The 13,575-nt window shown below is 40.2% G+C and overlaps 1 protein-coding gene across 11 annotated transcripts in view; it reads left to right on the top strand.

The window, feature by feature from the left end:
• The window catches only part of CADPS (calcium dependent secretion activator), a 476,722-nt gene that overhangs the window by 348,579 nt on the left and 114,568 nt on the right, over positions 1-13,575 (top strand). For 5 of the 11 annotated variants that reach the window (XM_030307153.1, XM_032592330.1, XM_030307158.1 and 2 more), the window contains exons 14-18: positions 7,635-7,736; positions 9,463-9,526; positions 9,942-10,065; positions 12,401-12,469; positions 13,341-13,358. In XM_030307153.1, the coding sequence (XP_030163013.1) occupies positions 7,635-7,736; positions 9,463-9,526; positions 9,942-10,065; positions 12,401-12,469; positions 13,341-13,358 (377 nt within the window). The remainder of the gene's footprint in view (positions 1-7,634; positions 7,737-9,462; positions 9,527-9,941; positions 10,066-12,400; positions 12,470-13,340; positions 13,359-13,575) is intronic. The other 6 variants (XM_030307156.1, XM_030307157.1, XM_030307155.1 and 3 more) reach the window with 2 other exon arrangements.

Here is a 13,575-nt window from a genome sequence, read left to right as displayed (position 1 = left end):
TTAAGAAGTGACTGTGGGTGCTAAGAAGCCAAAAACCAAGAAGGCAGGAAAGGCACCCTTCAGGACACAGAAGAATGGGAAATTCAGGGTTCCTAAACACATGTTCTGAGTAAAGACACATCTCAGCCTGGGATTTGCTCGTTTGGAATTTAAAATCCAGCTTTATCTCTCTTCTCTCATTCTTTGTGACTCCTTAAGTGTTAAAAGTATGGAGAAAGGAACACCATGCAGAGCCAGTTTTATGACAATTATAGAATCACCTCCAAATGTTTCCAGAAAAGAAACACACACACACACACACACACACACACACACACACACACACACACAAGCAGGGCTTCTGAGAGACACCAATACAGTTCCTCTACTTATTTTGCAACCAGCACTGCCTGGGATGGCACTTTGAAATAGCACATACACCACTTCCAGAAGGGATCGTAGCTTTATAAGTGGACCCTCTTGCTTGGAGAAGATCTCTGGTTCCAGATTGACTCCAATCCAAAGGAATTGAGGAATCCTGAATCAAACCTACCCTTTCAACCACTGGAAGAGCCACCCACAAGATATTTTCTTGATCTAAAGCAGAGATTCTCGAAGTGGGCTCCTTGGACCAGCAGCATCAGAGAACTTGTTAGAAAACAAACTCTCAGCCCCATTCTCCAGGTAATCTGAGGCATGCTCAGGTTTGAGGACCACTACTCTAGGCAAAGTATTTTACTGCTTCTCTGAAAACAGTGTTCCCTAAAATATTGAGCCAGGATTTTCCGTTAGTAGCTCCATAGAAATCTGGGAAATTGGGTGGGGCAGAGGGGAAAGTGGGTGATGGGCATTGAGGAGGGCACTTGTTGGGATGAGCACTGGGTGTTGTATGGAAACCAATTTGACAATAAATTATACTAAAAAATCTTTTTAAATAAAAAAATAAGAAATTTGTGAGAAATCAAATTAGCTATGTCCTAGCTGAGGAGATTATAGGGAACCCATTACACTGGATTCTGGCCATGCTGAAAACAGCTGACCAATGTCTAGTTAATGTGTGTTTAGGGATTGGGTCCCTACTGTGCTCATGAATTCCTTAGACCATGTTATCTATGGAATATCTTATCTTGTCCTCCATCCTGGTTTAGGCATCTGCACTTGTGTAGTCTTGGGAAGGCCTTGTTGTTTTGCATGGTTTCTATACTTCTTACTGGTCTGTACCACTGTCATATTGTGCAATGTTTTTTCCCTATAATTTATGCCTAATAAATACGGGAGCTTGAGAGCAGTTTGGGGAGACTTCCCTTAGCCTCCCTCTCACCTCTCTTGACTTGTGGAGTCTTGAGTAACCCTTTCTGCTGTCCTTGGCTTTGCTGGACAAAGCCAAAAGCCGAACCCGCAATTGGTGACCCCAACGTGATAAGCCAAACCCACAACTGGTGACCCTGATGTGATAAGCCAAACCCATAGAAATCTAAGCCTGTATAATTCCCATTGACAAATTACAGGGAACAACATAAAAGAAATTGGTACTTGACAGAATTTTCAAAAATAATGATATGAAGGGCACCTGGGTGGCTCAGTCAGTTGAGCATCTAACTCTTGATTTCGGCTCAGATCATGATCTCATGGTCCGTGAGTTTGAGCCCTTCCTGGGGCTCTGAGCTGGCAGTGTGGAGCCTGCTTGGGAGTCTCTCTCTCTCTCTCTCTCTCTCTCTCTCTCTCTCTCCCTCTCTCTCTCTCTCTTTCTCTGCCCCTCCCTCACACTAGCTTGCTCTCAAAATAAATAAACTTTAAAAAATGCTGTGAAATTAAACAAACAAAAAAGGATATTTTTACTTTTCAACTGATAGAGTTACCACCTGTGATCTTTAATAAATTGTATTATTCCTGCCTGTCTCTTCCTCAGTTTGTAAAATAACATCGTCTGTCCCCAGTACCATTTCAGAGCAATTCTGGCAGTTACAAAGAAATTTGCATTCGATGTCAAAATCACGACTTTTTAAATCACCTATTTTTGTTGGTCAATTCTGTACTATTTACCTTACAGACATAAACTTAGTTGCATTCATTTTAAGTTAAAACTATTTGCACTGATATAGGCAATTAAGAAGCAAATTTTTTATGTTGATTTATTTTAAGAGAGAGAGAGAGTGCAAATGGGGAAGGGGCAGAGAGAGAGAGAGAGAGAGAGAGAGAATCTCAAGCAGGCTCTGTGCTGACAGCCCCCGACACAGGGCTGGATCTCACAAAGTGTGAAATCATGTCCTGAGCCAAAATCAAGAGTCAGACACTTAATGGACTGAGCCACCCAAGGGCCCAAGAAGCAAATTTAAGAAAAGACTACATTAATAACTTTTTGTCATTTACTTTTTTAGAATAGTGAGATTAATAGTGTTGAGAAAGTAGTCGGAGGTTGTCAGGGAATTGGAAGCTGCTGATACCTTAAATAATCACAACTGTGAATCATCAGAACAAAAGGGAAAGAAACATAATTGAATTTTATGTTTGTAATAATACCCTTTGTAGTGAGGATTAACTGAGAAGGCCAGACACACCCTCAATGCTTAGTTTTTATCATCTCAAACACAAATCTAAAAGTTACTTTCTTATTGCCTAATAATTGCCTTACAAGTCTTGCTGAGTGAGGAATGATTTTCTTCAGGAAGGTTTATCTCCTAAAAACAGCCACATGCATCTCTGGGCTTCCCATGTTAAATGATTTCCATGCTTTTTCCTGTGATCTGTAAGCCCCTTTCTGATTTGTAAATTATATTTTAATAGCGTTTATCTCTGGGCTAATCCCTGCTAAGAAACAAAATGCTTAAAATGGCTCCCACTTTCCCAAATCGAGTATGTGCACATGCCAATCAGATAAACGTGTTCAGTGAATTAGCGAGTTGTATTTTGTGTAAACAAAATCTAAATATAAAAACCACAGCTATAGAAAGTTGTAGATTATAAACATAAGAAGTTACTACACCAGGGGCGCCTGGGTGGCGCAGTCGGTTGGGCCTCCGACTTCAGCCAGGTCACGATCTTGCGGTCCGTGAGTTCGAGCCCCGCGTCGGGCTCTGGGCTGATGGCTCAGAGCCTGGAGCCTGTTTCCGACTCTGTGTCTCCCTCTCTCTCTGCCCCTCCCCCGTTCATGCTCTGTCTCTCTCTGTCCCAAAAATAAATAAACGTTAAAAAAAAAAATTAAAAAAAAGAAGTTACTACACCAAAAAGCATCACCTATGTTTTGTGGAGGCCAATGAATTCACCCTGAGATGTAACTACAGATTCACATATGGGCAGATTTACATATGGACATTTCATATGTAAAAAATTTTAAATAGGGGCACCTGACTGTCTCAGTTAATAGAGCATACGACTCTTGACCTTGGGGTTTTAGGTTCACACCCTACATTGGGTGTAGATTACTGAAAAAAAATCTTGAAAAAAAATTTAAATAAACTTTGTAAATTGACATTTAGGATTTATCTAGAAAACATGAAAATAGGGGCGCCTGGGTGGCTCAGTTGGTTAAGCGTCCGACTTTAGCTCAGGTCACGATCTCGCGGTCCGTGAGTTCGAGCCCTGCGTCGGGCTCTGGGCTGATGGCTCAGAGCCTGGAGCCTGCTTCCAATTCTGTGTCTCCCTCTCTCTCTGTCCCTCCCCCATTCATGCTCTGTCTCTCTCTGTCTCAAAAATAAATAAACGTTAAAAAAAATTAAAAAAAAAAAGAAAACATGAAAATAAAGACATATTCATATTCCAACATCCTACCTGATATTTACCATTTGGCCTTCTTCAGGGCAGTTCAGGGGAGTGTGAAGAAATGGATTTTAGAGAATTTTACTGTTAAGGGGTGTTTTTAATAATGTGGGGGGAGGGGAAGTTTTCTTGTTCTTTCTTTCTTTCTTTTTTTTTTTCCAAGTGGGGAATTTTTAGTATTTATAAAGAAGGGAAGCTGACCAATTAACCCCTAACAGGAGGTACATTGCTGTCATTTGCCAAGTCTTTTGTGCAGTCAGACTGGTCTAGTATACAGGATTTTCCCAACTTATGCTGGATCCTTGAGAAGACCTATAAATAAGACCATTTGTTTGGTCTCAAGATGACTTCCCACTTGTAAACTGAAGAATGTTCCAGTAGAAGTTTCATGGTGACACGCCAATCTGCAAACTGGCTCAGCCAGTAGTCACAACAAGTCACTACGGGATCTGGGAAGCTGAAGTCTTTGAATGGGTCAGATTATCCCACATCTAATTTGGCACAGATAAATTTGGGCTATAAATATGCAGCTTCCTTTTGTATTTTCAACTTGAACAGTCCAAAGCAAATAGGAAAAATGTGTGGAAACCTGATGGCGATTTAGAAATATGAGAATACTGGGTTTAAACTGGAATGTACTTATATTTGCTAGGGTCCTTCTTGTTATTAAAATGACCAGTAGTGGGGCGCCTGGGTGGCTCAGTCGGTTGGGCGTCCGACTTCGGCTCAGGTCATGATCTCACGGCTCGTGAGTTCGAGCCCCGTGTCGGCCTCTGTGCTGACAGCTCAGAGCCTGGAGCCTGTTTCAGATTCTGTGTCTCCCTCTATCTCTCTGACCCTCCCCTGTTCATCCTCTGTCTCTCTCTGTCTCAAAAGTAAATAAACGTTAAAAAAAAAATTAAAAAAAAAAAAAAGAAATGACCAGTAGTTCACTAGCATGGAAATGCATCATATGTGGTTTGTTCTCTTTTCTCCCAGCTTTATTGAGATATTAACATGTAACCTGTGTAAGTTTAAGGTATCTAATGTGTTGATCATATATATATGTGTGTGTGTGTGTGTATGTGTGTGTATATATATGTGTATATGTGTGTGTGTGTGTGTGTGTGTGTGTATATATAGTGAAATCACTATTATGACAAGGTTAATTAACACCTACATCCCCTCACATAATTATCATTTTTTAGTGTGGGCGATAACATTTAAGATCTCCTCTCTTAACAACTTTCAAGTATATAAATACAGTACCATTACTCATGTTATAGCTGGGAGTTTGTACCCTTTAGTTAACAGCTCCCTGTTTCTGCCAGCCCTTGGGCTCTGGCAACTACCATTCTATTCTGTATTCTTATGAGTACAACTTTTTCAGATTAGACATGTAAGTGAGAGCTTGAAGTTTCTGTCTTTCTCTGTCTGACTTATTTCACTTAGCGTAGTGCCTTCAAGTTCCATCCATGTCATCTCAAAAGGTAGGATTTCCTTTCTTTTATGGCTGAATAATATTCCATCATATAAAAATAATTCCATCATATATATATTTATCCATGAATTCCTTTATCCATTCATCCATCAGTGGACGCTTGGGTTGTTTCCATATCTTGGCTGTTGTGAATAATGTTGCAATGAACACGGGGGTGCAGATGTGTCTTCAAGAAAGTAATTTCCTTTCCTTCAGGTATATACCCAGATGTGGAATTACCAAATCATGTGATAGTACTATTTTTAATTTTTTGAGGAACCTCAATACTGTTTTCCACCGTGGCCACACCAGTTTACATTCCCACCAACAGTGCATAAGGGCTCCCTTTTCTCCACATCCTTGCCAACACTTGCTGTCTTTTCAATACTAGCCATTGTGAGGTGATACCGCATTGTGATTTTGATTTGCATCTCCCTGATGACGAGTGATGTTTTTATGTATCTTTTGACCATTTGTATGTCTCCTTTGGAAGACTGTTCAAGTCCATTTGTCTATTCAAGTCCTCTGCCCATTTTTTAATTGAATGATTTGGTTTTTTTCTATAGAATTTTATGACTTTTATATTTCTGTTGTCTATTATCAGATAGATATCCTTCCATTCCATAGGTTATATTTATATTTTGCTGTGCAGAAATTTTTTAGTTTAATGTAGCCCCACTTGTCTATTTTTGCTTTTGTTGCTTCTACTTTTAGTGTCATATCCAAAAAAATTGTTGCCAAGGCCAATGTCAGAGAGCTTTTTCCCTATGCTTTCTTCTAGGATTTCTATGGGTTCAAGTCTTATAGTTAAGTCTTTAATCCATTTCGAGTTAATTTTGTGAGTGGTGCAACATAGGAGTCCAGTATCATTCTTTTGCATGTGAATATCCAGTTTTCCCCAACATCATTCATTGAAGAGACTATTCTTTCCCATTGTTCATCTTTGGCTCCCCTGTCTAAAATATCAGTTGGCCATACATGCAGGGATTACTTCTGGGTTCTCAGCTCTGTTCTCTTGGTCTGTGCATCTGTTTTCATGCCAGTACCATATTGTTTTGATTATTAAAGCTTTGTAATAAACTTTTAAGTCAGGAATTGCGACGTCTCCAACTTTGTTCTTTATTAGGATTATTTTGGCTCTTTGGGTCTTTTGTGGTTCCATACACACTTTAGGATTGTTTTTTTTTTTTTTCTATTTTTGTAAAAAAAATGCCATTGGAATTTTGATAGGGATTGCGTTAAATCTGTAGATGGCTTGGGGTAGTTTGGACATTTTAACAATACTAATTTTTCCAATCCATGAATATAGGATATCTTTCCACTTATTTGTGTCTTCTTTAATTTCTTTCATCAATGTCTTTCACTTTCCCCAATGTCTTATAATTTGTTCTTCAGTTAATACATTAGTGCTTAAGAGAATCTGAACATCTGTAATATAAGCTAGATATTGAGTCACTTAGGAACATTTAACACCAAAAACGACAGATATTTACAAGGCACCTGTTTTTTCTAGAAGTTTGTGTGCGTAATTCAGGAGTCCCAAACCTAAGTGCCTACAAGAGAGATATTTAATACAATTGAGAGATGTGGACAGTTAACTGCCTGCCCCTGTTAAAAAGCTATTACTTGTTACTCACCAGTTAATGCCAGTTGTTCCAAATTTTCAAAAGAATTGTGTTGTAGAACTTTCCTAACTTTAAAAATTGTTGGCAAATTGGGGCACCTGGGTGGCTCAGTCGGTTAAGTGTCCAACTTCGGCTCAGGTCATGATCTCATGGTTCATGGGTTTGAGCCCCGCATCGGGCTCTGTGCTGACCATGTGCAGTCTGCTTGGGATTCTCTCTCTCTCTCTCTTCTCTCCCTCTCTCTCTCTCTCCCCCTCTCCCATACTCCATATAAATAAATAAACTTTAAAACATGCTGGCAAATAGAATCTGTATGGGATCCTCTCTCTCTCTCTCTCTCTCTGCTCCTCTCCCATACTCTAAGTAAATAAATACACTTTTAAAAATGCTGGCAAATAGAGCCTGCTTGGGATTCTCGCTCTCTCGCGTGCGCATGCTCTCTCTCTCTCCCCCCTCCCACACTCTAAATAAACAAACAAGCGAACAAACTTTAAAAAAATGCTGGCAAATAGTTCAAAAATCTTAAGAAGCTATGAGCCAAACAAAAGGTCTAGAAACTGGACTTTCTGGCCACCAGTTTATACATTTTACCACTTCACAATAAATGAGCGACAGTACTACAAATGTCTCCAAAAGATAACCCCAGCATACCCCATGCCCGTTAGTAGCCACCTCTGAAAAGCAGGACTTCTCCTAAGGTCACATCGATCATTGTAATTGTTCTTCTGAAGTGGACAGTTTCCTCCTGCTAGAGATGTGATTTGACGATGTCAGTGTATGAGGTTCCCGTCACTTCATGACATGTCTTCTTTCAGGCCTGATGGAATCGGAACTGTGACTGTTGAAGAGAAGGAACGTTTTGAAGAAATCAAAGAGAGACTCCGAGTTCTGTTGGAAAATCAGATTACACATTTTAGGTAAGGATCTGGGGTCGAGGGGTTAATTAAGAGGGTGAGACTGGGGTGGGGCAAATAAAGGGCTTGACTTTCTAAAACTGTTAACCTGTCAGTGACACGTTGGATATTTAGAAATAACTGAATTGAGGGGCAGCTGGGTGGCTCAGTTGAGCATCTGACTCTTGGTTTCGGCTCAGGTCATGATCCCAGGGTTGTGGGATCGAGCCCCATGTCAGGAACATGGAGCCTGCTTGGGGTTCGTTCTCTCTCTCTCTCTCTCTCTCTCTCTCTCTTCCTCTGCACCTGTCCCCCACTCCCTTGTGCTCTCCATCCCTCTAAGAAAACAAAAAAGGGTAACTGAATGGAAATGAAACCAATAGGACAGTGTTCCGCAATAGCCAGGAGACTTTGACATCTTCAGCTCATTGTACTTCCACTAAAAGAACAGAGCCCTCCTTTTGCAAGCTGACCCTGGTCATCAATCCATTTTTTACATCTCTGTTAAGAAGCTGAATGTGAAATTTCTACAAGGTTCCTAAACCCGTGAAAACTCCTGTGAATCAGATCACATGAACAGGGAAGGAAGGCAGTGGGATCCATATGAGAGTGTCCACCTTCTCTCTTACCTCAGAAACAGGGCTAGCCGTCTACTAAGGGAAAGAAGGAAACTTAGATCTGCCTTGGCAGATTGACTCTACCCCGCGCCCTTGACACAGCGAGCAGGTCCAAGTCCAGCCTTGCACCACATAGCCCGCTTCTGCCTTGCAGCAAATTAGACATTTCTATCACTGCACTGGTGCTTGTAGACTAGAGATCCTGAGATAGTAACTCAAAAATAGTAAGAACATTTATAATAATAAACTGATCCTTTTTCTTAAACATTTCCTAGGGGTCAAGATACAGGACTCACGGCTGGTTAGGCATTAACTCGATTTTTTATTCCCAGAGCAACTTTGTAAGGTCGCTGTCACAGTCTCAAATAAAAAGTAAACCAAATCTGAGAGAGTTAAGGAACTTGCCCCAGACCACTCAGCTGGACACACGCCTAGGAGATAGTTTGAATTTAAGTAGCCTCTGCTGGTCCCTTGGTACCATGAGGAACAGTGGCTCAAAAGGCCTGTGACAGCCCCAAATAGTCAATGGAACTCTTAGGAGTACAGGACCTAGCTCTTTCTGTGCCATCAAAATCCTCTGGGATAAATTTTTATTGATTATTCGCTATATGCAAGATGTATTGCCAGTAACAAAAGACCCCATGACAATTAAAAACTGCAGTCAAAGAAGTACATCTAGCAAAAGCATGAATTTGCTCAAAATACACTCCTTCATTTCCTCTAGTAAAGCCTTTGGAGATTTGAGTAAATATGTTAGGATTTTAGCCTGTCTTAACTAATTTTTTTTTTTTTTACTCCTGGTCTCTATAAGAATATATAAGGTCACATGTGAGCTAACAAATGGTTTTCCTTAACAATAGAAATCTAAACAGAGCCTTATGCCATCACTCTAAATATTCTTTTCTGCTTCAGACACTTGCAGAGTCCCTCTTTAGTCATTATTCACACATACACATATATACATTATATACACACATATATGGTGTGAATTCAGATTAACATAACACAACGTGACAAAATAAAAAGCATTTTCTGTTCCTCAGAAAGAGTTGCTATAGGAATCAAATTGCAGCATACTTCATGCTGAAATGTAATGTATTTGGGCAACCTGAAGAATGTTCTCTGTTTTTTAGGTATTGCTTTCCATTCGGTCGACCTGAAGGGGCTTTAAAAGCTACTCTATCACTCTTGGAAAGGGTAAGAATGGAAGTAAAAGACAGATTACATATATATAGACATGAACATGATTGTAATGAAATATTATGGCTGAATGACCTAGTTTGTCATTTTTCAAGGCTTCACTTACCATTCATCAAATACCAGAATAAACGTGGGGAAATTGCCAAAATTCTATATATTTTATCTCCAGACTCCCAAATAGTTAGCATATATTGAAGATATGTTCCTGGCCCTTCCTTGATTCATAGATGGGTTTTGCCATCCTAACTGTGCATTACAACTCTGTGTGTTCTGTTAAGCGATGGCTCTCAATCAGTATTAAGTCACAAGGAGACATTCACAGCTCGTTTTAAACTTGAGCTCTTTAAGAAACATAAATGAGTAACACATTTGATTGAACCATCTTAATAATCTTTTATTTTCCCACCTAAAGGTTTTGATGAAAGATATTGTTACCCCCGTACCACAAGAGGAGGTAAAAACAGTCATCCGGAAATGTCTAGAGCAGGCTGCTTTAGTCAACTACTCCCGGCTCTCAGAATATGCTAAAATCGAAGGTAAGGCTCCCTTCTGCCCCCAGTTACTTCTTTAAATTTTGGTATGCCTCCCTGGGGAAGAGTCTGTCTTTTCTAATGGGCACCAGAAAACAGTGGTCCATCTGAATATGTTAAATTGAAACCTGAAAGCACTTGAAGTATGAAAGCTTCCTTGGCTGCGGCCAAATAAATGAATTAAGAACAGGGGCTCAGGCAGCAGTCTTTTGAGGGGAAGAATATGAATATAGGATGTTATCAGATAACGAAGGTCCTTTTGAGAGTCTGTGTCGGCATTAACTTTGCTCTGTGAGTAATGTTTTCCTAAGAAGAGGTTCTGTGGGACTGCTACCTTCTTTAAATAGAGGAAAACAAAGCACTTTGTTGTCCATTGTTGACAGCCTTGGAGGTAAAACGAGCATTGAACAAAACAACATCAAGATTTTTGCTTACTCTTTCTTGCCCCTTGAGAATATCTTGTCTTTGGGTAACATTTTCAAACCTGATGGCAGGTTGGTGTCCAGCTGTCTCTGATGGCTCCTGGTTTGCTTTAGATCTCATTCCTTCTTGTTGCTCCAGACCTAGGATGGTTGTTACCACTGCCCTCTCAAGTTTTAGGGAAGCAGGCACTGATGACCAAGTAATCACCCAAAAGGCACTTTGAGTAAACTCTACTTGAGAAGATATGGTTCTTTGGGACCTATTCATTTGCAAAGGTATTAATCACTTTTCATTGTTACCCTGTTGGCTGCTATAGGGTGATTTGAAAACCACACCCAACTTGACCAGTGGTGTAAGTGTATAAATGTGGAAGTTCTGTGTGCAAAACTCAGTGTGTCCGCATTCTGGAATCTGATGTTCTCTCACATGTGAAACACCTGACTAAAACCAGCAAATGCCCATTGTCTGCCTTCAGGACTTGACTGGGGGGAAAAAAAAAAGACCTAATCAACCACCAAAACCCTATCACTTACCCTGCCGAAGTCCTTGTTTCCTTAGAGAATTAGGTTAAGGTCATGTCAAACCGCAGTGTTCTGTACATTACATGTCCTCCCTCTCTCAATTTTGTCTGTCTGACAATGCAAATTGTGTACCAGTGGTAATGAATTCATTGCTATGCACCCAGGGAGAAACACTTAAGAATTGGGCACTAAAAGGATGTTTATCAACTCTTGACTTGGTAATGAGTGACAAAAATAGAGGAACAAGAAGATCATTAAAGGGCTATATTAGCAAATAATTGTTCTAGCATTTACCTTCCCAGGACATAATGATTGGTTGTATTTGGTAAAGTCAACCAGGTACCTAATAATTCTAGGCAAGGCCAGAGATGGGATGGGATCAAGAAACGTCCGGTCGCCATGGCTGCTGCCTCGTAGGCCTTGGTCTAGTTATTACTAGTCTTTCGGTAAGATCTGCTCTCTTCTTTCAGATAAATATATCCAAAAACAAACTTTAAGATCTGTAAGTAAAAATGCATTCATTTCCAAAGTAGATCAGCTGATCTGTAATTTCCTTTTGTGCCTCAATTCTTCTTGGTTGTGTTAATTATCTTTTGCACTGTGACTTTTAGGTCTGGGGATTCTTTGAAGAAACCAATCTTTTTTTTCCAACTCTCTTTTCAGAGAAGTACCTCATTCCACACTACCTGCTCTCTTCCGCTTCTCTCCTTCCTTGTCCGTGATTGGCTCAGCCACTTTTTGACATTACCTCTGCAAAAGTGGCTGTGACACCAATTTCAAAGCATGCTGGGATTGTTAATTCAGACAACCCAACATCCTCTGGCTGCATGTATCAGGTTTTCTTTCATGAACATAGTCCACCGTAGGTTGAGACATTGCAGCTTTGGAGATGCTACTACCAAACAACTTTCTTTTACGAGGTTCTGATCCTATGCTCAGAAAAGAAATCTTACGTTTTTACATTTGAGTCACAGCTTAGTCCCCTGAGAATTTGGGAATGAAGTTATAGTGATATCGCTGGAGACTATGTTTATGAAGAAATACCTCAAGAGCCTTAGATACTAAAGTCTGAAATCCTTAGTATCTTGGAGCCTTAAATCAATGAAATTCTGTTTCCCTTTACTCATGATGTTTTTGGTCATTGTACTCTTGCCAACAATTCTAAAGAGACGTGTAAAATCATGGTCACAATCTCTCTCGTGACTCACGGCATGCTGAATGGTTAATCCAGTAGATCTCCAATTTTGAAACTCCTTTTTTCTTTTATCCCGTGTTTATCCCAAAATACTCTGTGGCTATTTTCCTTTGAGCTAATGTAACGTATTCCTCTAACCTATGACCTTTAACCTCTTTACCTCTGACCTAAGCCTCTTGCATGCCCAAATCCTCTTTTATAGGGAAAAAGAGAGAAATGTATGAGCATCCTGTCTTCTGCTTGGCCTCCCAAGTGATGGATTTAACCATTCGTGAGTACCTACCGCCTCCTCGCCATGCTGTCTTCACTCTTTCCGTTTTCATTATTTCAAGAAAATCCAGATCCAAACCAACTCACTCTCCTTGCTTCAAGTTTTTTAGCATTGGCTTGTCTGTTGATTCTGTCTGTGAAACCCAGTGTGAGAAGTTCAGTCACTTTTTATCAGCCTCAAACAGGTTAGACAATTAAGCCATTTGTTTGTGATAAACTCAGATTTGTCCGTAAGTTTTTCAGTTATTCTCTGTCTGTGACCTGAATGCATTTTTACTTTGCTTGTGTGTAACCCCAATTTGTAAAGTGCTTGTCACTGGTACACAATCAAAAGGTAGCCGCTAGGCCGGGAACAATGCGTTAGGTGTCAGAAAAGGGATAGCTGAGGCAAAATCATGCCTTCCTTTCCATGTTGAAGATGTGAAACTATTACGGGTATAAGATCACACAAGGTGGTCCATCCTGTGTAAAAATTAGATCTTGTATGCCTCCTGTCTGTTCTCTCTCAAGCTGGGAAGCTTTTCCTTATTCTCTCGGGAGATTTTGACTTGTCCCTGTCCTCTAAGCTCTGGCTAGAACATTTGACTTAATTGTCACTTGGAGAGTTCGTGTATGTTTCATAGCTTGATTTCACATTAAACTTAATTTTACTAATTTTCTATTTGTGCAGCATTTTCCACCTCTGTGAAGGAGCCTTTTTTTGCTGGCCCCCACACTTCGGGGCGGTGGGAACCCAAGGGCAACCTTTTCCTTCCAATATCATGTATCACACACAAGTGGGGGGCATTTTGGTCCATTTGCTCATTAATCCTGCATATGTGTTCTTGTTTCTCTCTCTCTTCTCTCCTTGTTGTGCTCTCTCTTTCAAATAGAGAATCAAAAGGATGCAGGTGAACCAACTGTATATGCATTATAAACTGTCAGGACTGTGGAGTTATTATTGAGTTTCTGTTTTTGTTTTTGTTTTTTAAGAGCTCCTTAACGTATGAACTCCCAAAGACCGATGTGGAGTTGCGATGATACTTAAGGAGTTAATTTGTGCTGTCTAACTATATCTCTTGCACATTAGATGTTGACCTCTGTAGAGCAGAGTTTCCGTAAAGGCAT

Source organism: Lynx canadensis, chromosome A2, assembly GCF_007474595.2.
Source record: "Lynx canadensis isolate LIC74 chromosome A2, mLynCan4.pri.v2, whole genome shotgun sequence".
Taxonomy (NCBI): domain Eukaryota; kingdom Metazoa; phylum Chordata; class Mammalia; order Carnivora; family Felidae; genus Lynx; species Lynx canadensis.
Note: the sequence above shows the minus strand (reverse complement) of the source record. Positions and strands in the feature narration are given on the sequence as shown.